The 24,159-nt window shown below is 49.8% G+C and overlaps 2 protein-coding genes across 2 annotated transcripts; one reads left to right on the top strand and one right to left on the bottom strand.

Moving 5' to 3' along the window:
- The first annotated feature begins 262 nt into the window (after positions 1-262).
- XAF1 (XIAP associated factor 1) lies at positions 263-13,065 on the top strand. The gene is made up of 7 exons (XM_033172554.1): positions 263-493; positions 1,781-1,837; positions 2,799-2,994; positions 4,586-4,653; positions 5,409-5,756; positions 11,680-11,746; positions 12,869-13,065. Exons 1-7 carry the CDS (start codon positions 263-265, stop codon positions 12,880-12,882), a joined length of 981 nt encoding a protein of 326 aa, XP_033028445.1. The 3' UTR covers positions 12,883-13,065.
- An 841-nt stretch (positions 13,066-13,906) lies between these two features.
- TEKT1 (tektin 1) lies at positions 13,907-23,578 on the bottom strand. Its single transcript, XM_033172263.1, has 8 exons — positions 23,479-23,578; positions 21,830-22,066; positions 21,214-21,379; positions 20,835-20,963; positions 20,363-20,506; positions 18,362-18,584; positions 16,829-17,025; positions 13,907-14,184 (listed from the first exon to the last, which is right to left on the bottom strand). The coding sequence occupies exons 2-8, from the start codon at positions 22,017-22,019 to the stop codon at positions 14,025-14,027; spliced, it is 1,209 nt and encodes a 402-aa protein (XP_033028154.1). The 5' UTR covers positions 22,020-22,066; positions 23,479-23,578; the 3' UTR covers positions 13,907-14,024.
- Between the last annotated feature and the right edge of the window lie 581 nt (positions 23,579-24,159).

The following is a 24,159-nucleotide window of genomic DNA, read 5'->3' as shown; positions in this document are numbered from 1 at the left end:
CCTCTCACAGTTCTATTGAGGACTTCCCAGGCAGAACCGAGTCCTTTGCCTTGGCAAAAGGCTCAAGCTTATTTATTTATTTGCTTAGAGCATTCCTGGTTTTAACAGAGCATTTGCACCAGAATGGCTTACATACAAAGTCCCTGCCCGTGTAGGCTTACAATCTAAGAAGACATGGCACACAAGGAAAAAGGGACAAGGAGGGAGGAGGAAAAACAAAATCCAACTCTGGCACTAATTCTTGCAGTATATCGTTGTTCTTATGAAGACCAGTTGGCACAGTTCAGGGGTGGTAGGAGGTGCCTTGTGGAGCTGGGCTTCCAGCAGTGCTGACTTGGCTCCTCTTCCCTCACCCAGCAAGCGGGACGTGGTGGCTGCCAACTTCTCCCTCCATGAGGCCCACTGCTTGCGCTTCCTGACCATCTGCCCCAAGTGTGAGGAGCCGGTGGTGCTGAAGGACATGGCGGAACACCTCGCTACAGCCCATGAACAGGTAGGGCATGGGGGATGAAGGCCCATAGAAAAATAGAACTGAAGAATTGGAAGGGATCCTCAGGGGTCATCTAGTCCAACCCCCTGCGATGCAGGAATCACAACTGCCCAGGCAGCAGATGTAGTTGTAGGACAGATGAGCCTGCGAAGTGGGTCGGGGATCAGAGTTCACCATAGCTGTCAACTTTTCCCCTTTTTAAAGGGAAATTCCTTTATTCTGAATAGGATTCCTCACAAGAAAAGGGGAAAGTTGACAGCTATGGAGTTCACATCAGAGGAATCATGGCGGACAAACACCACCTTCCACAGCCCTGGGTCTCTGCATTTGTAATGAGCTGTGGCCTGGCAGAGACAGAGAGTGAAAGCCATGGGGCCTGGCCAGATTCAGCCCCTTAGCCTTTTGCCCCAGTATATGGAAGGGAGCCAACTTGTGGTGAAGAAAAATCAAGACTTTGCATTGTGGTTAGGGTAGAAGTCTACTCAAGACTGTTTGTTAAGGACAAGCAATTGCGCTGGAGAAGTCCCCACCAGCCAAACCTACTTCTGATCTGATCCGATATGGGGTGTTCTGCCTATGATACGGGGTTCGCAAAGTTGTCACAACCTGATTAAGGAGACATAGCAAGAAAAACACAGGGAAACAGCATTTCTGGTCAAAACCCACCCACCTGACGTCCTGGGTTTGGGGTGTAAAAATGGCATGGGGGGGTTGTCAGGGAAAACCCAGATGTATGGCAACATGGTGGAAAAGGCAGTGGAAACAGCTCAAAAAGCTTAAAATTATTTTAGGAAATATGGCAACCCTATGCTCTCTCCTTTTTCCACTGTGAGGGAGACGTGGCCTTAAGACAGGCTCAGGCAGAGGTCCTTGCAGACTCTGGACCCAAACATTCTGCTTCCACATTTGCCTTTCTCTGCCATCGCCCTCTTGCCCTCACCTCGTTAACATCTTTAGAGCCTTGTAGAGGCACTGTAGAGCAGCCCCTCCAGCCTTGGGTTAGAACAAGGGTCTCTCAAAGCAGGTCCCTGGGGGGTGGGGGGAGGCCCTCTTGGGTCTGTGGCAGAGCATCTGCTTTGCAAGCAGAAAGTCCCTCCGCTGCTGCTGTATCATCACCAAATGGGGTAGTCAATGCCCCAGAAGTGGGGCTGATCAGGCACCTTCCTCTGTTCCTTGGGGTGGGGTGGGGTAGGGTGGGGGGTGGTTTCCCTTCTGCTACCTTGGGGCCTTCTTGTGTCAGTGCCAGTGCCCTTCCTCATCACCACCACCTCCTCCTCTTCCCACTTCCAGGTCAGATGCAAGCGCTGCCACCAGGCAATGCAGCGATACTTACTGGAGCACCACGAGGTAAGGAGGGGGCCAACTGGCCTTCCCAGGAGGATGCTGGGGCATTTTCTGAGAGAGTCAGGAACCTGCTGACTCAGCTTCCTGAGTCAGCCAGGAGCCAGTGTGGTGTTGTGGTTAAGAGCAGTAGACTTGTAATCTGGTGAACCGGGTTCGTGTCTCCGCTCCTCCACATGCAGCTGCTGGGTGACCTTGGGCTAGTCACACTTCTCTGAAGTCTCTCTGCCTCACTCACCTCACAGAGTGTTTGTTGTGGGGGAAGAAGGGAAAGGAGAATGTTAGCCGCTTTGAGACTCCTTCGGGTAGTGATAAAGCGGGCTATCAGATCCAAACTCCTCCTCCTCCTCCTCCTCTTCTTCTTCCTGCTTCTGTTCTGACCCTGGGATAACAGCAGCTCTCGGGCTCAGTTTGGTTAGAGGGGCCTGAAAGGGAGCCAGCAACACCCCCTCCCCTCCTCGCCCCCCCAGGTCCCTGGACATGGCTGCTTTTCACCCTGGCAGAGACAAGAGTTTGGGGCGGGGGTGGTCCTTGGGGGTGCCTCACAGGGAGTAACTAGCATTGGCTCCCTGAAGAGCTGACATGTGCTCCCGAGGTTGTGTTTCCTCATTCAGACAGTGTGGTGTAGTGGTTAGAGTGTCGGGCTAGGACCTGGGACAGACCTGGGTTCAAAACCCCACACCCCAACTTGGCCATGAAGGCTCACTGGGTGTGTGGCCTTGGGGAGCCAGTCACTCCCTCACAGGGTTGCTGTGGGGATTAAATGAGGACTAGCACCTTGGAGGGTACCAATCCCCACTCCGCCATGTGAAGCTCCGTGGGCTGGTCACTCCCTCTCAGCCTAGCCTACCTCACAGGGTGGTTGTGGGGATTAAATGAGCAGGGGGGGAGAGAACACCACCTTGAGCATCTCTCCCCCAGCCCCCTTTCCCCAAGACGGACCCCTGTCTCTCCTCTCCCGCTGCAGGCTGAAGACTGCCCCGAGCGCCTGGCCCAGTGCCACTTCTGCGAGCTGGAGGTGCCCTTCCGCCAGCTGCAGAGCCACCTCAAGGCCTGCGGCAGCCGGACCACCCCGTGCTGGGACTGCGGCAAGTACATCATGTACAAAGCCCTGGAGGACCACAGCCGCACCTGCCGGGAAAACAAGGTGCTCACTGGCCCCGGTGAGTTTGCCCAAGTCCTTTTTTTTATGTGGTGAGCGGTGAAATCTGAAATCTGTGGACTCGGTACAGTGTGTAGTTCAACTGTGGAACTCCCTGCCTCAGGAGGCAGTGATGGCCACCAACACGGATGGATTTAAAAGAGGACTAGACAAGTTCTCAGAGGAGGAGAGGGCTCCCGGGGGCTACTAGCAATGGATACCAGTCGCTGGAAACCACTGAAGGGCAGAGGGTTGCTGCTGAGCTCAATTTCCAATAATGGGCATCTGGTTGGCCAGTGAGAGAACAGGATGCTGCTCTCGGTGGGCCGTGGGCCTGATACCGCAGGGCTCTTCTGAAGCACAGTGGTTTTCCCCCACGGACCCCAATGTTGAAGTAACCCCTTCTCACAGAGAGAGAGGGCAATGAGTTGCTTTTAGATAAGCAAACAGGCAACTAGTCTAATACAAGGCCTCAATACAAAGTCTCTCACAAGAGGGAGCAGTCCTTTTAAGTACAAGGAAAACGGTTCGGTTGTTACTGGAGTCCAAAGTTGCTTGCCTGTCCCTTTCTTTATTCTCCTGGGTCTCTCCTGGCAGAAAGTTCTCCAGCCTCTTCCCTGCTGCCGCCATTCCCCCAGCGGCACCCCCAGCAGTTAATCCTCCTGCTAGCTACGTGTCCTTGATAAAAGGATTCCGTTCACACTTATCTGCTCTGCCTCCCACACACTTCATTTTCTCCTCTCAGACCGGACTCTACGCCTCTGTAGTCATGCATGCGTGTTTCCCTTTCTAAGGAGGCGGTTAATGAGAGTCACAAGACACAAGGCAGCGACTCGGGAGCTGGACCTTAAATACATTCACTGTAATGTAGTTTGTAAAATGCACAGTTGCAATGCATACACCAACACTTCTTTGGTTCCTATGGCAGCTGCAGGCCCTTACCCTGCCTCTACTTTTCCTTGACTCCTCCAATCTTGCATGGTGTTGATGTCTCCTAAGCCATCTCCCATTCTGGGGGCTCTGCACATGCCCCACATTAACCCCTAGGGAAGGCCAACACACTGCCCTCCAGATAAGGGTGCAAGAAGAGCCTAGGCTGGATCAGGCCCATAGCCCATCCAGGTCGGTGGCCATCGCTGCCTCCTCCCTCATCTCCTTCGTCCCAGCAAACGGTGGTGTAGCTGCTGACCCTGGGGAGAACTGAGACTGTGCCTGCATGCAGCCAACCTCTCCTCTGTCTTTTTCATGCCTCTCTTGGTTCTGTGAGACTGGGGGGAGCTTTGTCGCAGCAGGAGGGAGAGACATCTGTGACTCCTCTCTGCCCCTTGGCCTCCCTCCTCTCCTGGTTCAGCTTCTGGCTCTGATTCTGGACTTCTCTCTGCCACACTCTCCCAGCTCACTAAACCCTGTTGCCTCTTCAGCTTCCGAGACCACCTCTTCCCAATCTCTCTCTGACCACTCATCATTGTCCCACCACCACTCCCTGAGCTCTGAGCCTTCTTCATTTGGGGTTTCCCCAGCTGGTTCCTCCCACCATTCCTCTACGTCCAACCAATCTTAGGACACTGACATAGTCCGCCTGTCACTAGTAACCCTTTCTCTCCCTGCTACAGGGCCCAAGGCCAATCTGTGCCAGAACTGTAACAGCTGGTTCCCCGACGAGAAGTACCTCCAGCACCTGGTAAGCTTCCTGGCTCCATCTCACCACCATGGGGGCTTTGACTGGAGCCCATGAGAGGAGGCACAGATTCCACCCTCCCGCCGGCAAATGGCAGCTGCCAGTTGGCTCTCCAGGACAGGTGGCCGGGTGGCAATTTGTGACACCTGTCAAGTCACTGGAATCTCACCAGCCAAACCCTTGAGCCCAGGGATTAGGGGGGGGGGTCTTGGGCGGCTTTCTAGGGGCTGTGTGCCCCCAGTGGTAGGTGGGGCCAAATGTAAAAATGGGTGGAGCAATGGATAGGAAGCTTTGTCTAGTAGTGTGTAATCTGGGGGTGGGGTGGGGAGTCAGTAGTCTAGTAGTGTGTAATCTGGGGGTGGGGTGGGGGGCCCATTCCAGCCACCCCAAGGCTTTGAGAGCACAGAAGAGGGCTGTTGAGGGGTGTGGTCTGCAGAGACTCCCAGGGGCCAGTTAAAGAGCTCAGGAGGGCCATGTTCAGCCTGATATTCCCCAGCCCATTTTGTGACCCCCCTCCCTGCTAGGGTAAAGTTGGGGGGGGGACTTGGCTCCTTCCCACCTGAAAGTCACCCAACTTGGGGTGTGGGGAGGCTGTATGCACAGCCAAGAGGGCACCCCGACTCACCCCAAGCCTTTTGCCCCCATGTGTTTGACTCCAGCCAGCTTCTTCATTTGGGGAGGGGGGGTTGTGCTGCTGAGTCAGCCCCTCCCTGGCCCTGACTCTGCCCAGCTCCAACCTCCCTTTTTCTCCTCCGCAGAACGAGTGCAGCCCCCTCTCGCAGCTCCTGGGGGCCCTCAGCACCCGATCATCCACCTCCCCTCCTTCCCCCTCGAGCCCCCTGACCCCAGCCACTCCGCCCCCCACCCCGAGCCCTGCAGCCGAGAAGGACGTCCGGCCCAAGGTGAAGGATAAGGAGCTGTCCTCCCTGGGGAGACCCTCGATGAAGCCCTCTCGGCCCAAGAAGTCCTCCAGCCGGCCAGCCTTCACCTCCACCCTACCACAAGCCCTGGGGGACGAGGAAGAGGCCGCCACAGCCTATGACCAGCTGGCCACCTGTTCCCAGTGCAACATCCTCCTGCCCAGGCCCACCCTGCAGAAGCACGAGGTGAGATGGGGGGAGGGAAGAGGAAGGCTTTGGCTGGGTGGAAATGGGGGGGGGTATTTGCAGACTGCAAGTGGGGGGTAGCTCTCCACCTGAATCCCACCCCTAGGATCCCAAGAGGTCTCCCCCTTTGTTGTTCCTTCTCCGGCTTGCAAGAGGCCCCCAGCCCTCCCCACCTGATAGAATCATAGAATTGGAAGGGTCCTGGAGGGTCATCTAGTCCAACCCTCTGCAGTGCCCAACGTGGAGCTCGAACTCTCGACTCTGAATGGGAGTTGGAGCCCAGCAGCATCCAGAGGGGGCCACAGAGGAATGTCTGAGACTGTCACTACAAAGGGGGTGACCTTGAGACTCCAGCTGCAGAGCCCACAGGAAATGCAAGATAGCACTAGATCCAAAACAACTGCTTCTGCACAAAGAAAAGGCTCTGTTTCCTTAACTTTACAGGAGCAAATGGAGAGACTAGCTGCTAGTATTGCAGATATAGCACAAGGACTTAAAAATGTAACTGACGAGTTGAAGCAAACGCAGGCCTCAGTAAACACAATAAATGCAACAGTTAACTCTGCAACAGAAAAACTTCAAGCTGAAATTAAAGATTCCACCCAAACATTGGAAAAGTCAATTGGACAAATTGAGGAAAACGTAAGGAAAAATAGAGAAGAAATTAATAAAATTGGTCAAGAGGTGACAGTTTTGAAAAAGGACTCAGAGGAATTTAAAGTGGTTAAAGAAAAAATAAAAAAGGTGGAGGAGAAATTGGATAATATTGATTTGGAGAAAATAGAAAGAATTGGAACACAGCAGAGAAGTGTAGAAGAATCCCTTGCCTTTCTTCAACTCCGCCAAAGAGAAGGGAACATCCGTCTAAGAGGTCTCCCTGAATTGGAAGGCGATAGCCTAAAGGCATATATCGTGGAGCAATTTTCAACATTTTGGCATTTGGAAGCAGAAGAAGTCTCAGCCCTCATAGTGAAGGCCTTCAGGTTTGGGCCTAGAGGATCCAGAGGAAAGAAGAACACTAAAACAGTCAGCGACTGTCTGATTGTGCTGCACAACAGATACGACAGAGACTATTTTCTGGACCTACATTACAAGAACAACCTGGTGGTACAGCAGAATAAAGTCATCTTTTATAAGGACATCCCCAAATTTTTCCTGGACAAAAGAGTGTCGTACAACGATTTGGCAACAGAGCTAAGGAGAAGAAATATCCCTTTCAGTTGGGAATTCCCGGAAGGCCTGGCGTTCACGTTTGAAGGAAAAAAGATAAGGATAAAATCCCCGGTGGAAAAGCAAAAGTTTCTGGACAAACATCTGGAAGATTTTAAAGATACACCACTTGACCCAGCATTCTTTTACAGACTTCCAGGTGCATTCCCACCGCCGGGGTTACCAGGACCAAGTGAAAAGGACCCAGAAGAAGGCAAGAAAGCAGAGGCATCTGGAGGAGGAGAATAAAAAAGTAAAGGAAAATGGCGCTCAAATTGATGACATGGAATGTTCGGGGATTGAACCAGAGACCGAAGAGACGCAGAGTTTTTTATAGTTTGGAAAAGAAGAATTTAGACATAATATGTCTACAGGAGACCCATATAGTTCGACGTCACAGAAGACTATTACAGAACAAAAAACTAGGCCAAGAATTCATATCATCGGATAAAGTCAAGAAGAGAGGAGTGGTAATTTATGTAAAGGAAAAATATAGCCCAAGACAGTTATTCAAAGATGAAGAAGGGAGATACATCGCAATTGAAATTAAAATACAAGGCGAAAAATTCTTGATTCTGGGACTTTATGCACCAAATGATGGAAAGTCAATTTTCTACAAGAACATACATGATCTGCTGTTGGACTATTTGGACTATAAAATAGTTTGCCTGGGAGATTTTAATGGTGCAGTTTCCACACTAATGGACAGATCTCAAAGAACTAAATTAACAAATGATGGGAAACTACCAAAGACTCTTTTTGAAATGGTGGACAATTTAAACTTGGTGGACCCACCGAAACAGAGGCAACTTATTTCAGTGAATCCCAGAAGTCATGGTCGAGGATAGACTACATCTGGATCTCGAATGAATTGGCACCGAAAATACAAAAAGCAGAAATTGGCCCAAAGACATATTCTGACCACAATCCGGTACAGGTAACCCTAAAAATGGTTTCCAAGGATTCTTTTAGGTGGAGAATGGATGACGCTTTGATGAGAGATACTAAGCTGGTAGAAAGAGCTGTAAAAAAGATGAAGGAGTATTTTCAAATCAATTGGAACTCAGAAGTTGAAAAGAGGATTGTTTGGGATGCAAGTAAAGCGGTAATGAGAGGATTCCTCATAAGTGAAAAAGCAAAAAAGAAGAGACAACAAAATGCGGAAATGGAAAGATTGTTGAAACTGATTAAAGCAAAGGAAAAAGAATTAAGAGGACACCCTAAATGTTTAAAAATTCAAAAAGAAATTAAATACTTGCAATCCCAATATGCAAAAATTGTAAACCAAGATATTGAATGGAAAGTGAAATTGATGAAGCAGAGAACATTCGAGTCAGCAAACAAATGTGGAAAATTATTAGCCTGGCAGCTGAAGAAAAGACAGAAGGCAAATGTCATCAGCAATTTAGTAGTAAATGGAAGAATCGTGGAGAATCCGGAGGAAATCAGATGGTGTTTCCAAAGATTTTATAAACAACTGTACAAGGAGGAGAAGATAGAAGAATCAGAGATAGACCGATTTCTGGAAAAAAATGGATTGCAAAAAGTCCCAGAGGATAAATTAGTAATTCTCAACCAACCGGTATCGACCCAAGAGATAGAAGATGCAATCAACAACATGCAACTAGGGAAGGCCCCAGGACCAGATGGACTGACAGCAAAGTATATTACAAGATCTTGAAAGATTGGCTATCACAGCCCTTGAAAGAAATTTGCAACAAAATACTAGAAGGAGATAGGGCACCAGAGACATGGAAAGAAGCCTTTATCACACTGATTCCAAAACCAGAGACAGATAAAACGCTAATGAAAAATTATCGTCCAATCTCCCTTTTAAATGTGGATTACAAAATTTTTGCGAATGTCATGGCTACAAGATTAAAAAGAGTGCTAAAAGACTGTATTCATAAAGACCAAGCAGGTTTCCTACCAGGAAGACAAATAAATAACAATACAAGAATCATTGTGGACATTTTAGAAAAACTGGAAAGAAACATAAATACAGATGCAGCACTAATGTTTATAGATGCAGAGAAAGCCTTTGACAATGTATCTTGGACATTTATGAAAAAGAATTTGGAAAAGATGGGAGTTGGAGAAAGATTTTTAAATGGCATTAATGCCGTATATAGAGAACAAAAAGCGACAATAATAATAAACAGTGTGATATCGGAGGAAATTGAAGTTGAGAAAGGAACAAGACAAGGGTGCCCTATCTCCCCTTTATTATTCATTATGGTCCTAGAGGTCCTCCTAAATATGATAAGAATGGAGAAACAGATAAAAGGAATCAAGGTGGGAGAGAAAGAGTACAAACTACGCGCCTTCGCGGACGATTTGATGTTATCCCTACAGGAACCTGAAAGCAGTGTCCCCAAAGCCCTGGAATTAATTGAACTTTTTGGACGTGTAGCTGGTTTCAAACTAAACAAGCAGAAAACCAAAGTATTGAGTAAAAATATGAGTTTAGAGCAGATACAAAGATTACAAGACTGCACTGGTCTCAATTTTGTTAAGACTGTAAAATATCTAGGTGTCAATCTTACAGCAAAAAATCTGAACCTGTACAAGGACAATTATGAAAAATTGTGGACGGAGATAAAGAAAGACATGGAAATATGGACGAGATTGAAATTGTCGTTAATGGGAAGAATAGCAGTTGTTAAAATGAATGTTCTACCAAGGATGCTGTTTTTATTCCAAGCCATACCAATTCTGGACAAATTGGATTGTTTTAAGAGATGGCAAAGGGACCTATCGAAGTTTATATGGCAGGGAAAAAAGCCTAGAATTAAATTTAAGATTCTGACAGACTCTAAAGAGAGAGGAGGCTTTGCCCTGCCGGATTTAAAGATTTATTTTGAAGCAGCGGCCTTTTGCTGGCTGAAGGATTGGTTTAAATTGGAGAACGTGGACGTGTTGGACTTGGAAGGATTTGATAATATGTTTGGTTGGCATGCATACCTTTGGTATGACAAGGCAAAAATCCACAAAACTTTTAAGAATCATATAGTTAGGAAAGCTTTGTATCAGGTTTGGATAAGATATAAGGACTTGTTAGAGAGAAAGACTCCTAGATGGATCTCACCAGTGGAGGCCAAGGCATATAAGAGACCGAACATGTCTGCAAGTTGGCTAAGATATGTGGATATATTGCAGCGAGAAGGTGACTCAATTAAGCTGAAAAGCTATGATCAAGTAAAAAGCCAAGTCCCCGACTGGCTGCAATATCATCAGGTTCATGAAACATTTAAATTAGACAAGAAAATTGGTTTTCAAATGGAAAAATCAAAACTGGAAACAGAACTGATCGAATCGAACTCTAAAAACCTTTCCAAGATGTATAACTTGTTGCTAGAGTGGCATACGAAAGACGAACTGGTTAAATCGACAATGATAGATTGGGCGAAAGATGTGGGTCATAATATTATGATGGATGACTGGGAGAGATTGTGGCAGAAAGGTATCAAATTTACTGCTTGTAATAGTTTAAGAGAAAATATAATGAAAATGATGTATAGATGGTATCTGACACCAGTTAAGATAGCTAAGATGAATTCTAAAATGTCGGATGTGTGTTGGAAATGTAAATCTATGAAAGGTACCTTTTTTCATATGTGGTGGTCATGTCCTGGGGTAAATGCTTTCTGGGATAAGATTTATAACGAGTTAAAGAAGGTAATGAAAATTACCTTTAGTAAGAAACCAGAGGCATTCCTTTTGAGCATGACCAATGAAGAGATTCCCAGTCAGGATAGAGTATTTTTTATGTATGCCACTAAAGCTGCTAGAATTTTATTGGCAAGAACCTGGAAGGGTGAAGAGATCCCAACAGTGGAAGAATGGCAGATGAAGTTAATGGACTATATGGAACTCGCTGAACTGACCGCTAGAATCCGAGACCAGAGGGAGGAGAAGGTGTCGCAGGATTGGAAGAAATTTAAGGACTATTTACTTAAATGTGTAAAATTGAACATTTGAATATTTGAGCAGAACTAACTAGAAGAACTGGCTTTAGCAGGTTAATATTAGAAAAATTGTTCAGAAGAATTTTATGTTGGGAATGATTTAATGGTGTAAGAACACTTTAAGATATTGATTATAAGTTATGATTTATACTAGATTAAGTAATTTTAAAGAGTATTAAGAGATTTGGTAAATGTTATTGGAAAAAGATATAAAGCTACCTAAAGAGTATATACGATTTTAAAGGCAGTGGAGGGAACAGGGGAAGTCCCCTAACAGATAAGTCAGAAACAAGAAAAGTACAAAGATAGATATTTGTTAAGGTTTGTATATGTTTTTCTTTGTTTGTTGTTATTGTTATTATTTCTATTTTGTTTATTGTTTATTATGTATTGTGTTTTCATTGTGTTTATGTTTATGTAATGTTTTTTTCTTTGTTTGTTTTATTGCAAAAATAATAAAAAATCTTTTAAAAAAAAGAGGGGGCCACAGAGGCTTGCCACCCCTGGCCTGAAAGTTTTGACATTTGTGGGGAGGGGCTGTGCTTCCTTGCCCCCAGGGTGAACTGTGGCGCCACCTGCTGGCTCCTCCTTGGCAGTGGTGGGAGGGGGAGATTTCCTTACAGAAGTTTGGCCAGTCTGGGTCACATATCTGCCTGTATAAACCCCCCCCCCCATTTTGGGGAATGGGGGGGGTCTAAGCCTGCAGGGGGAGAGACCCTCACTACCGCCTCCTCTCCTCCTTCCAGAAAAAGTGTCGACGGGGAGCTTCTTTGCAGGCCCTGCGACGGAGCCCCCGGATCCTGAGGAAAGGAGGTATGTATTTATTTTATTCATTGGTTGCATTCTGTTGATATCTGCTGCTCAAGGTGGCGTACGTGGCTCTCCCCCTCATTTAATGCCCACAACAGCCCTGTGAGGTAGGCTAGGCTGAGAGGCAAGGACTGGCCCAAGGTCAACCAGTGAGCTTCATGGTCAAGTGGGGTGAGGATTCGAACCCCGTTCTCTTCCAGGTCCTCTCCTGATGCTCTTGCCATTCTGTCGTGTTCCAGTCTTATTTCAGGCAGAATCCTGCCAAGCCCCAACCCTGACCCCTCGCCTCTGGTCCAGGGGAGGATGCATAAGCGGGGGCACAGCCTCTGGTCTCCTCCTGCTGTCGCTGCAACCCTGAGGGGAGGAGGGGACTGAAGGAATAGAATCATAGAAGAGACGGCCAAGGGTCATCCAGCCCAACCCTTCTGCAATGCAGAAATCCCTGACAGACAGCCATCCGAGCTCTGTTGAGTGTCTGCCACCTCCCTAGCGAGTCAGTTCCACCGCCAAGCAGCTTTTGCCCTCAGAAAGCTCCTCTGTCCTTTGCTGGGTTTGGGGTTTTTTTTTTACACCTAGAGTGTAATCTCCAACCCCTGGGAGAAGCTGTTGGTGGACCTCTCCCTGCAGCCACTTGGAAGCTTGCAATGACTCTTGGAGGACGATTGGTTGATCGATCGATCCATTTCTCCCTCCAAGCGGGAGATCCAGTGCATGCTGTGCCCACCCCCACCCTCAGGGTGCCCTCCCTGGGGACCACAGGGGATTGCAGACCCCATTTTGTATATCTGCTGCCCTTTTCAACCCCCCTCCCCACCCAGCGGGCCGACAAGGCAGCTTCCAGGAACAAGGGGTGGTCCAATCTAGGGAGCCACCTTGGGAGGAGGCAACCCCAGCAAACACCCTTCGCTGCTGCTGCAGCAGACAGGAATCAGCCAACACACTTTTGGGGTGTTGTACAACTGTGTGTGTCCTGTGTTGCCTTCTAGCCTGGCTATGTATGGCATATCTGTGAGGACACACACACACACACACTGCCCCACAGCCATTGCTGAAGGCCCCCAGACTCCCCTGAAAAAACAAATCCTGCCGTGGAACTGAGCCTCCTTTGCTCATCTTGTCTTGCAGAGGAGTCGAAGTAGAGAGACATCCCTCTTGCAGGAAGATCCCAGGGCAGCGGCAATGACATCTCCCACCACTGGGCGTTGGGCCAGCTCAGATTTTTTTGCCTCCCTGCAGGATCAGGTTCAAAGTAAAGCGCTTTGCAACGCACAAGCCCCGCTCTGCCTTATTGAGAATAAAAGAGCTACGATTCGCACCCGTGACTGAGTGCAAAGAGCCACTTTGGGATTGACTCTGGCGGGAAAGGAATTGCGGAGACTCACGGGGGTGGGGGGCAGACAAGGGTGTTGTTGAGGTGTGCCACCTTGAAGCCCCCACAGTGAATGGGACCTGCGTCCTGCAGCATCCATAGGTAAAGGTAAAGGTACCCCTGACCATTAGGTCGTCGCGGACGACTCGGGTTGCGGCGTTCATCTCGCTTTATTGGCCAAGGGAGCCGGTGTATAGCTTCCTGGTCATGTGGCCAGCATGACTAAGCCGCTTCACCAGAACCAGAGCAGTGCACAGAAATGCCGTTTACCTTCCCACTGGAGTGGTACCTATTTATCTACTTGCACTTTGATGTGCTTTCGAACTGCTAGGTTGGCAGGAGCTGGGACAGAGCAACGGGAGCTCACCCCGTCGCAGGGATTCGAACCACCAACCTTCTGATCGGCAAGTCCAAGAAGCTCAGTGATTTAGACCACAGCGCCACCCGCGTCCCTAGCATCCATAGCCAGCCCCAAAGCAAGGAATGTGCCAGCAGACTGGCCACCCGTCAGCTGATCAAGCCCCTATACCGGTCTTGTTTGCGGGATCGGTCTGTAGGGCTAGGCAATGTCTCTCCGCCGCTAAGGTGGGGAGGAAGAAGCAGCCGAGATACATTTTGGGCATGGTGATATGTTAGCATATCCCAATATTTAGCTGCTGATACATCACGATTTTGAAAACCAAATATCGGCCAGTCCTACTGACCATACCCTGCCCCGGGAAAAGGGTCTGTTTCTATGTGTTTAAAGTGGGGAGAGGTGGCTTACAAGGAACCCTCTGCTTCCGAGGTGGCCCTACTTTATTGTCCCATAGAAAGTTTAAAGCGGATTTGAGCCCCTTTGTGTCCATTTGGGGTTGTGCAGAGAAGGGGGGGTCTGTGGAGCGCAGAGACTGCAGCAGCGCTGCTGCGAGGTCAGAAGTTGTTGATGGCGATGGACTCCCTCATCTGCATGCAGATGACCTCGTCAATGTAGATGGTGTTTGCTTTGACCTGGATCTCCTCCTCCAGAGACAGCTGGCGGCGGTTCAAGCCTTTCAGCTCGGCGTCGGCCTGGGCCAGGGTCTCCTTCAGCCTGTAAGGGAGGAGCAGAGGGAAAGAGGGTCACAGGCCTCAGGGCAAGCGGGCCCTCCTTGCTCCTGGCCCCACCAGAACTCTCCATCCAGACACCTGTGGGCGAGCACATTTGCCCACAGACTGATGGGAGCCTAACACCCAAAATTCCACTTGAGAATTATGGGAAAGAACCAAATTCGCATGGGAAGAAGAAGAGGAGTTTGGATTTGATATCCCGCTTTTCACTACCCGAAGGAGTCTCAAAGCGGCTAACATTCTCCTTTCCCTTCCTCCCCCACAACAAACACTGTGTGAGGTGAGTGGGGCTGAGAGACTTCAGAGAAGTGTGACTAGCCCAAGGTCACCCAGCAGCTGCATGTGGAGGAGTGGAGACGTGAACCCGGTTCACCAGATTACGAGTCCACCGCTCTTAACCAATACACCACAGGGAAGAACCTGCTAGTTCAGGCCAAAGGCCCGTCTAGCCCAGCATCCTGTTCTCACAGTGGCTAAATATCTCTAACAGCTTACTAATCAAGAGAGACTGCCCCTACACCTGGAGGTTCCATAAGAACATAAAGGACCTGCTGGATCAGGCATCTCATCCAGCATCCTGTTCTCACTTGGTCAACCAGATGCCCCAAAGGGAAGGCCACAAGCAGGACCTGAGCTCAGGAGCCCTCTCCCCACATCCTGTGGCTTCCAGCAACTGGTACCCAGAAGCATTGTTGCCTGTGACAACCGTCGTAGCTAATAGCCCCCTCGTTCCTCTGTTAATTTGTCCAATCCTCTTTTAAAGCCATCTCGGCTGGTGGCCATCACTCTGGCTCCTTTGGAAGGGAGTTCCATAGTTTCAACTATGAGCTGTGTGAGAAGCTCCTTTATTTTATCCGTGCTGGATCTTCCAACTTCCAGCTAGGTTGAAAGTCCACGAGAACGTGCATGTGAATTTGGTTGCTTTGCATAACTTACTCCGTTTGCCACGAAGGCAGGTAAGGAGGTGGTGCACTGCTACCTGGCCCCTCCCTCCCTCTTGCCCCACTAGAATCAGGCCCTGCTCAGTCCCTTTGAGTTCCTGGGATTCCCTGAAACATTCCCCAAATATCCAACCCTCCTTTCCACTTTAGGAGAGAAAGGCAGGTTGGTTCATTCCCAGGACGCACTGAACGGGCAGGTAGGTGCCAAGAGATGGACCCTGCCAGACCTCCTGTTGGTTCCCCATAAAACAAGCGAGGGGTTTTTGTGGCTTCACAAGGTGGTCCACAAAACGGCCACGATTGCTCCATCCAGCTCCCTTGCAGCCACCCCTCCAAAAGCCAGCAACCCTCCCAAGTTCTGCTGAAGAGAACTTCTGGGCAGTATCTGGTTTCCAACTTAATGATATATCACGAGCTAAACATCACCTTACAGTGGTACCTCGACTACCGAATTACTCGACATACGAATTTTTCAACTTGTGAATGAAAAAAGTGCCTGCACGCCTACGAATTTTTCGACATCCAAAGGACATCCGTTGGTGGTTTTAGATGGAGTTTACTTTACTTACAAATTTTAGATGGGGTTTACTCGACTTACGAATTTTTCGTTTCCAATGCATTCCTATGGGGAAATCGCTTTTTTCGACTTTTGAATTTTTGACCTACGAATGTGCATTCGGAACGGATTCAATTCGTAAGTCGAGGTACCACTGTATACTGATATATCATAATGCCTGAAATAAGGATGGATCTATGTAGAGGCATTGGCTGGCTTCACGGGTTTTCCCACATTGTGATTTTTGCATAGCACACACACACACACACACACACACACACACACATCATGATTTGCAATCTATGGGCAGGTCAAAAATTATGAAAGCAATATCATGATAAGGGCTTAAAACTGGTCTTGGATGCAACAAAAATCCAATGGCAGCATACGAATCAATCTGGCTTACCTGATCCAACAAGCCCCCCCCCCTTCACAAATGCAAACAAACCCCACTGCAGCCAAGCATAGACAACCAACCACACCCTGCCCCCCAATACCTCTCACTATCAAGGAAATGTAATAAACGAATCGAAAGATAACCTACCCAGTTGACACTGACACAAAACCCCACATGTACGCTGTGCAAAAGAATATAACCCCCCCACTTCTGCTCTTCCCCCCTCTTCTTCCCCAGCCGTATACTGTTCTCAACACTACAACAAATGTAACTGATTTGTAAGAAAGTCTGTACAACCTGAAAAAGAGACAAGGCGTGTACTTTCATAAACCAAGAAAATAACCAATAAAAATAAGTTAAAAAAACAAAAACCTGGTATTGGACGATACGCCCAGCCCTAACATCATGGTTTGCAATATATTGCCAGGTCAAAAACTATGAAACCGATATCACGATAAGCACTTCAAACCGGTTTTGGACCATATATCAACATATTGCCCAGCTCTACCCCAAACCCTTGGTTTGCACCCACAGAATCTTCCTTTTTAAACCTTCAAAAGTACAAGCCTGGGTACTTGAAGGCCTCCTGCTGAGGAACCACAAAGTGCATCCTTTGCAAGGCAGCACCCCACCCCCCACCCCACTCCTGGCTCCTGCTTGGGAGCAAGGAGGGTGCTGCTACCCTGCAGGGAGAGCTCTGGGGTGGGCCTGGCCCTGCGGCTGTTTTACTTGCCTCTGGATGTTGTGGTTGATCTCGTGCACCTCCTGCATCAGCCGGTATTGCGCCTTGTCCCGGCAGAGCTCCACATTGGGCCTGTGGGTCCTCGTCTCCAGGCGGGTCTGGGCCACCTTGGCCGGCCCCTCCTTGTCCAAGATGGCTTTCTTCAGGGAGTCAATGTTCTTCTCCTGAGCACTGACCTGCTCCATCACCTTCAAGGAGAAGCAGAGCGGAGTCAGGAGCAGGGCAGGAAGATCTCGGAGGACCAACTCGCCACTTCCCCTCTCTGCTGCCCCAGCTAAGGGAGTCGTCAGAGCATAGAATCCTAGAACTGCAGAGTAGGAAGGGATCCCCAAGGGTCATCTAGTCCTGATTCCTGACAAGACAGCCATCCAACCTCTGCTGGAAAACCTCCAAGGAAGGAAAGCCCACCACCTTCCAAGATGCTACACCATCTCTTAATGTTGGAAACTTCTTCCTAATGTTTAGTCGGCGCCTCCTTCCATTGGCCTTGAGTCCTCCCCTCTGGAGCAGCAGAAAGCAAGCTTCCTCCATCCTCTATGTGATGACTTTTCATATATTTGAAGATGGCTATTGTACCATCTCTCAGTCTCCTCTCCTCTCCTCTCCCCCCCCCCCAATTCACACAAAAGGCAGCCCATTAGGAAGCAACTGGGGTGAGGTGTCTGAAGAGCAAATCTGTGGCCTCTGGACATGAAACTCCAACGCTGGGTCCACACTGCAGCCAGCCTCAGAGGTGCTACAGGAATTCTTTGCCAACCCTACATGGGGATTATCTTTGTGGATTGATCCTTGAAAGGAGATGCTGTGTCTCTCAACCATGCCCATTGCTAAAACCTGAGCACTGCAGTTTAAAAGAGTGGAAAGCTGTCTTGGGGGGAGTTCAGAGCCCTGACATGCTGCCTGTCTGATAAACTACCTACATCCCAGGACTGATGTAGGTAGTTTATATATTTTTATTCGTTTGTTCCAATTGCACACTACCTTTTTCTCCAAGGGTGGTATACATTGTTCTCCACCTCCTCGTTAAATGCCTGCAACATGCCTGTGAGGCAAGTAAGGCTGAGAGGCCGTGAGTGGCTCAGGGTCACCCAGTGAGCTTCATGGCTGAGTGGGGAATCATACCTTGGTCTCCCTTGGTGTGACACTTGATGCCACACAAAACCCCTAAAACATGGTGATGGAATGGAAAAGATAAACCGGCAGTTTGCCCCCTTCAATCCATCAACTCCTCCCTACCCTATGAAAAGCGTTAATTCAGAACAGTGGTTTGCACTACCCACTAAGGAAGACAATAACACAGTAAAAGAAGAAAAACTGTAGCAATTGCACATATTAAAACGATTATCATTTAATGAAAACTGATGTACTTGATCCAGTAATGTGATGCCACCTTTTCAGAGTCTGATAGTCACTGACACCTCCATTGCCCACCCTAGGGAATTCCACTGCTACCACCCACTTAGGGAACCACCAGGCTAAGTGGTGACCAGATGGAGCTTTTGCTGCTGCCAGCCCAGTGCTTACCTTGTCCAGGTGGTCCTCCAGCTTGGCCTTAGCGCTCTTGGTCTCCTTCACCCGGTTCCGGAAGGCGACGTTGACAGTGTTGATCTGCTTGCGCAAGTCGCTGGCCGCCTGGGAGAGGATGCTATCGATCAGGGCCCTCAGCGCCAGGGAGTTGTTGCGCTGTTGGTCGGCCTTTTCCACATTCACGTTTGAGAAATCCTCCCATTCTTCGGGGCTCACTGAACTGCCAGGGGAATGAGAGAGGGGGAAGGAAGGGGGGTCACTCCCAGCTGGCTTGCCCTAAACCTTCAGGCTCAGGAAGGGGAGAGAGGTTTCTGGGGGGTCCCAGTGATGCTAAATAAACAGTATTATTTCTGAAACGTCAACAAGATTTTCTCTCTAAGGAATTGGGGCAATGAATCCATGTGGAACTCTGACGTGGCTCTGGCTCTGAAGATGGAATATCGTCCCGGCTGTGTTCTGCTCAGGGTTTTCCAAAGTATAAAAGTTGGTGCCTCCTTCAAAACAGGCAGGGAGAGATTGTTTGTGTGCGTGTGTGTTTATGTGTTTATGTGTGGGGTGCCCACGTCAGCCTCTGTCCTTGGAGAAGAAGGGTGGAACAGCATCCGCCTTGCACATGGAAGGTCCAAGGGACAATCCCCATTGGCAGCATCTCCACATAGGGCTTAGAATGCCCTCAGTCTGAAAGCCAGCACTGCTGCCAGTCAGGGTAGACAACACTAACCGAATGGACCAACGGTTCTGGTGCAGCTTAAGGCAGTTCCCTGTGTTCGTGGGTACGGTACTAGTTTGTCCTTATCAAAAGAATTAATCTGATGTTGCATGGTGTTAATCTACTCAGCAATCAACAGACACTTGGTTTATTTTGCGGGGGACTGACCTTGCAATTTCAGAGCTGCAATTTCAGATGTTTCCTCCTGGAGGGAGACAGGCACATTCCCACAGCTGGTCAGGGTGTACACACCTGTCTAGCCCTTACCAGAGGGCAGCAGCGGGCAAAGAGGCTGCAGTTACATTATGATTCCACCAGATTGTGGGAAATCTTCGGGAGAGGGAAAGGCTAAGGAAAAAACACTACACAAATCCAGAATCCCTAAGGCAGCTGGATGAAGCCTTGTATGCCTCCTTCCAGACCCGTCTCTACCCTGTGGCGCAAGTGGTGCGGGGAACCAGGGCACCAAGGTCTGAAGGGCGCCAAGCTGAGTGCCTGGGAAGGAGAGTTGGAGTCCGGGGAGAGCAGAGCCCTTCCGAACGATGAGTGGGCTGGCGAGCTTCTCCCCCTCCCCAGTGCACCACTGAGGGAGGAGGAGAGCGGCGGACCCGCTGCTGGGCACCCCTGCTCCCTCAACTCAGGATCCAGCGCACGTGCGAGAGAACCACAGGGATGCTGCAGAGTTGAGGGAGCAGGGGTGCACAGCAGCAGGTCCGCCGCTCTCCGCCAACTCTGGGAAACGGGGGGGGGGGGGGCCGCACCGGAGGGATCTTTGCACCATGGCGCCGGATATGCTTAAGACGGCCCTGCCTCCTTCCAGCAACTCCTGCAGCCAAGCTGGTGCCAAACATTGCTCTGCTTTCCTTTGAACCTCGTCAGTAAGGCCAAGAGGGGGTCTTGTTGTCTGGGCAGCCCAGGAGCTCCATACACACTGCCCAGCCTTGCACCCCTTCGCTGCTGCTAACAAAGCAGTATGACTTCACCCCCAGAGCCACACTCCATTGTCTCTCGAGACAGACGGATGGATGCCAGCAACAACAGTTGGATGGTGGGTAGAAAGAGCCTGAGGTTATGTCACCTGGTCAACACCACCTGGCAGAAAGCAGTAGAACCTTTTTCGGGAAGCCAACTCCATTGCTGCCCCAAAGAACTGCCGACCCCATCTGTTCCCACATGGGGCAATTCTCTCCCTGCCCTGCACCTTGTTGAAGTGAAGAGAGCTCCACAAGAGTTCAGTTGCCCCCGTTGTGCACCTGCCACCCTCCTCCTCAACCCGCCGTGACACTCACTTCTCCTCGACCTTCAGGACATTCTGGGCATATCCGATGTCCGTCGTGTTGTTGTTGAGGTTGGAGCAATAGTTGTCGATGTTAAAGGCAGTGTATTTGTCCTTCAGGTCCTGCTCCAGGTTGTATTTGGCGGAGCGGTTGAGCCTGGAAGAGGAAAATCAGCTGTTGGGTGGGGAAGAGAACGGGCAGAAAGGGGGCAGAAAGCAATGCCAGGCTGTAGCGGGGATCAGGTGTGGCACAGAAGTATCATCACTACTTGTTGTTAATAAATTTATAATCCGTCTTTCACCTGCAGAGTAGGCAACACTGAAGGAGATTGCTCCACCTGCAACCCATCCACACATCCTGGGAATAGCTGTATACACACACAAACACACACACTTTTCCAGTCCTGGCCACACACTCTCCAGAATCCCTACTCTCTTCTCCCCACCCTCTGCCTGCCCCCCCCCAATGTGTCCCCTCCCCATACCTGACTTGCTCAATGGCTTGCTCCAGCGTCCTCTCTAGCAGAGCGACGACTCCCTGAAGGACCTCGACTTCCTTGATCAGCTCCTGTTCCACCTCATCATGGACCAGGTCAATCCCAACGCGCCTCTCCCTGGACCAGAAAAAAAGAGGAAAGGAGAGCAATAAGAGCATAAGAAGAGTCCTGCTGGATCAGGCCAATGGCCCATCTAGTCCAGCATCCAGTCCTCATAGTGGGTCCCCACCCCCCAGAGGCCCCAGTGGCCTACAGTGCAGAGGGTTGGACTAGATGACCCATGGAGAGTCCCTTCCAACTCTGCAGTTCTATGATTCCACTCGGGAGAGGCCAGAATAATGCCCCCAATATATTCCCGCATCTTCACCGGTTCAGGAGACACTCCTGGGAGATGAAAAGCGGCTGCTTGAAATTTTCCAGTGCCTTTTCCAGCCGCGTCTTGAACGACAGCAGCACCTCCGTCTCCTTCACAAGCTGGTCGAGTTTGTCATCCAGTTGCTGCTTCCAGAACTTGATCTCCTCGAGCCTCTGCTCTGCGGGAAGAGAGGGAGCCAGGTGACACCCAAGGGAGAAGCCCACAGCACCAAGGCCTGGGGGTGGGGGTGGGGCTCTGGTCTCAATTTAGGGAAAACCCATGCTTTGTGATTGCTTTTTAAAAACACACACATACTAAACCTCATGGCTACAGGCGAAGGTGTGGAATCAAGATTGGACACAAGATCACCCTCTGGGCCTACAGGTCAGTGATTCAATAATACTCCTTGGCTTCCAAAGGCTGGAATGAGCAGCTGTCCACTGCTGAAGACAGAATGCTAGGAATTATGGGCTTTAGCCTGACTGACTCAACAGTCAGTTCGGGGTGAGATAGGGGCCCCCAAGAAGATTCCACCTTTTGTAGGGAGGCCCAAGGGAGGCCAGTGAACTGATCCTTCTCCCCAGCAGAAACCAAACCTCCTCCAGCAGACAACCCACCCCACACCTACCTATCCTCTTATTGACATCACTTTGGGTCTTCTGGGTGGTCCTCTCGATTTCATCCACCAGGCGCTGGCTCTCGTCCAACAAGCGCTCAGAGCGGCACCTCTCAGCCTCCGCGCTGCTGTACTGGGCCTTGTTGGCAATGTGCCACTCGGGGGGCAGGAACTTGGGGGGCACTTGCAGGAGCTTGGCCATGCTCCCTTCTCAGGAAGGTCCTTCAGGGAGAAAGGGCAGTTCAGCACCTGGAGAAGGAGATTCAGACAGAGGAAGAGAAGGAGGTGAACTGGATTTTCCTCAGTTACCGGTAACTACACCACGTGTGGTGTTTAAGACAGCTTTACTTGGTCAGAACAACAGCAGCCGCTGGGGAACCCCCCCAAAGCGGAGTCCACCAGAATATAGGTTACACAGACTGATACAGGTCCACTGACAGCAGGTTTGGCCCCAGTGAAAAAAATGGTTCGGGCCCCAACCAGCTAAAAAAACCTTCATTGCCATGGGAACAGGTAATGCGGGCACGGAGGAGGGGCTCCAGAATGTGGCTGCGATTGGCTGCTGCCACCTCGGAACCCGAGGAAGAGGGAATGAATGAATGAACCCCAGAATGAATGAACCACCTAAAAGAACATTGCACAGGATATAAAAGAAATGTGTGATCTTGGTTAAGGATAAGCATGTTAATATTTGTTACCTGTTGAGAATGTTAAGATCCTAATGACTACTGTAATCTTAATACTATAACCATACACTTCAAATGTTAAACGTGGGTGTAACACAACGCACATCACACCACAATTTTGCTTTTGTCGGCAAGGGGTTCGCTTACAAAAACCTACAAATGTGATTGCATTTCACAGCAGGAGGCTGCAGTGTCATACTGTCAAAGTGCAGAAGCAAGTGTTTGTAGAGTCAGAAACGCTCAGTCCATGGTACAAGTACACAAACCATTATTCAGAATTGTGTGTGTGTGTGTTACATAAAGCATATGCAAGATATTCGGGATCCAGGCCCCCTTTCCGAACCACCAATAATTTGTACCTGCTCTCCTCACACACCTGCGGCCCGCCCTTTGTCAGCCTGAGTTTATAGAGGGGCCTCCCTTCACCTTAGTTTTACACAGGCATAAAAGTAAGTCACATTATCGGAGAAAAAGCAGGTCTGCATGATCAGAGTGGGATTCCTGATTCAGCCAGGGAGCCTCCTCTATATCAAATTGGCTGGAGACTGAGTTTTTCCTGCACATACATTCTTAATACAGTCTGGCTTCATGCACTAGGCCTGTTAGCAGACCACTTTTGTGTTACAAAGGGGGGCACAGAAGGGGCAAGTATATTTCTAGGAGAGCAAGAAAGAAAAAACGACAGCCTATGAATGCCAGCAGTTCTGAAATAGGGAGCGAGTTTCTTGTATTTGGGGGAACTTGCTCACCCCCCCTCTGGCGCCGCCTACCAGGACCACCCTCCGTTGCTTGGGAGAGGCTTGGACGGCGCCGCATTCAGCCCAGATTGGGGGGTGGGGTGGCGGCGGGGATTTAGGAACCCAGCGCTCAGCCCCTCTTTGGCACTGGATCACCGGCTTGCAAAAACCCCGAGGGCTCTAAATCTAGGCCGAAAGAAGACAGCGAAGAGGATTAAGGTTTAAGAAGCCAGATCACCTTTCCGCAGCAGTAGCAGCAGCTCTCGTCCTCGGCGCGCGCGCTCGAAGCATCAAAGCTGAAGAGCCGAGCAACAAACCCGTCGCCATGGGGACGAGTAACGCGGGATCGCGGCAACAGGGGGCGGAGTTCCGGAATGCGGCCACGATTGGCTGCTGCCGCCTCCGAACTCGCGGAGGAGGGAAGGAATGAATGAACGAACCCTGGAATGAATGAAAAGGCGCGAAGCCTGGAAAACCGAGAGGGCGGCGTTTCTACCACTGGCCAGGACGGGGAGGACAGGCGCTCGGCACATGCTCAGGGCCCCCCTCGTTTTCCAGGAGAAGTGGAAAGCGACTGGAGTTCTTTATTATTATTGTAGTGTGGGGAATGAGGGCCATGATAGAGGCATTTATAAAATGACGCGTGGTGTGGACAGAGGACGGCTTTACTTCCCCTCTCGTAAGACGAGAAATCTGTGCGATCCTCCAAAGACACTGAAGGGTTGATTGATTGCATTTATAGCCCACCTTTTTCTCCAAGGAGCTCAAGATGGCGTACATGGTTCTCCTCACCCTCTTATTTTAGTCCCCTCAACAACCCTCTAAGGCAGGCTAGGCTGAGAGGCAGTGGCTGGCCCTCAAAGGCACCCCCAGTGAGCTCCATTGCCGAGTGGGGATTTGAACCCTGATCTCTCCCAGG

The sequence above is a fragment of the Lacerta agilis genome, chromosome 15, assembly GCF_009819535.1.
Source record: "Lacerta agilis isolate rLacAgi1 chromosome 15, rLacAgi1.pri, whole genome shotgun sequence".
In the NCBI taxonomy this organism is placed as follows: domain Eukaryota; kingdom Metazoa; phylum Chordata; class Lepidosauria; order Squamata; family Lacertidae; genus Lacerta; species Lacerta agilis.
This window is presented reverse-complemented; position numbering and strand designations above follow the sequence as displayed.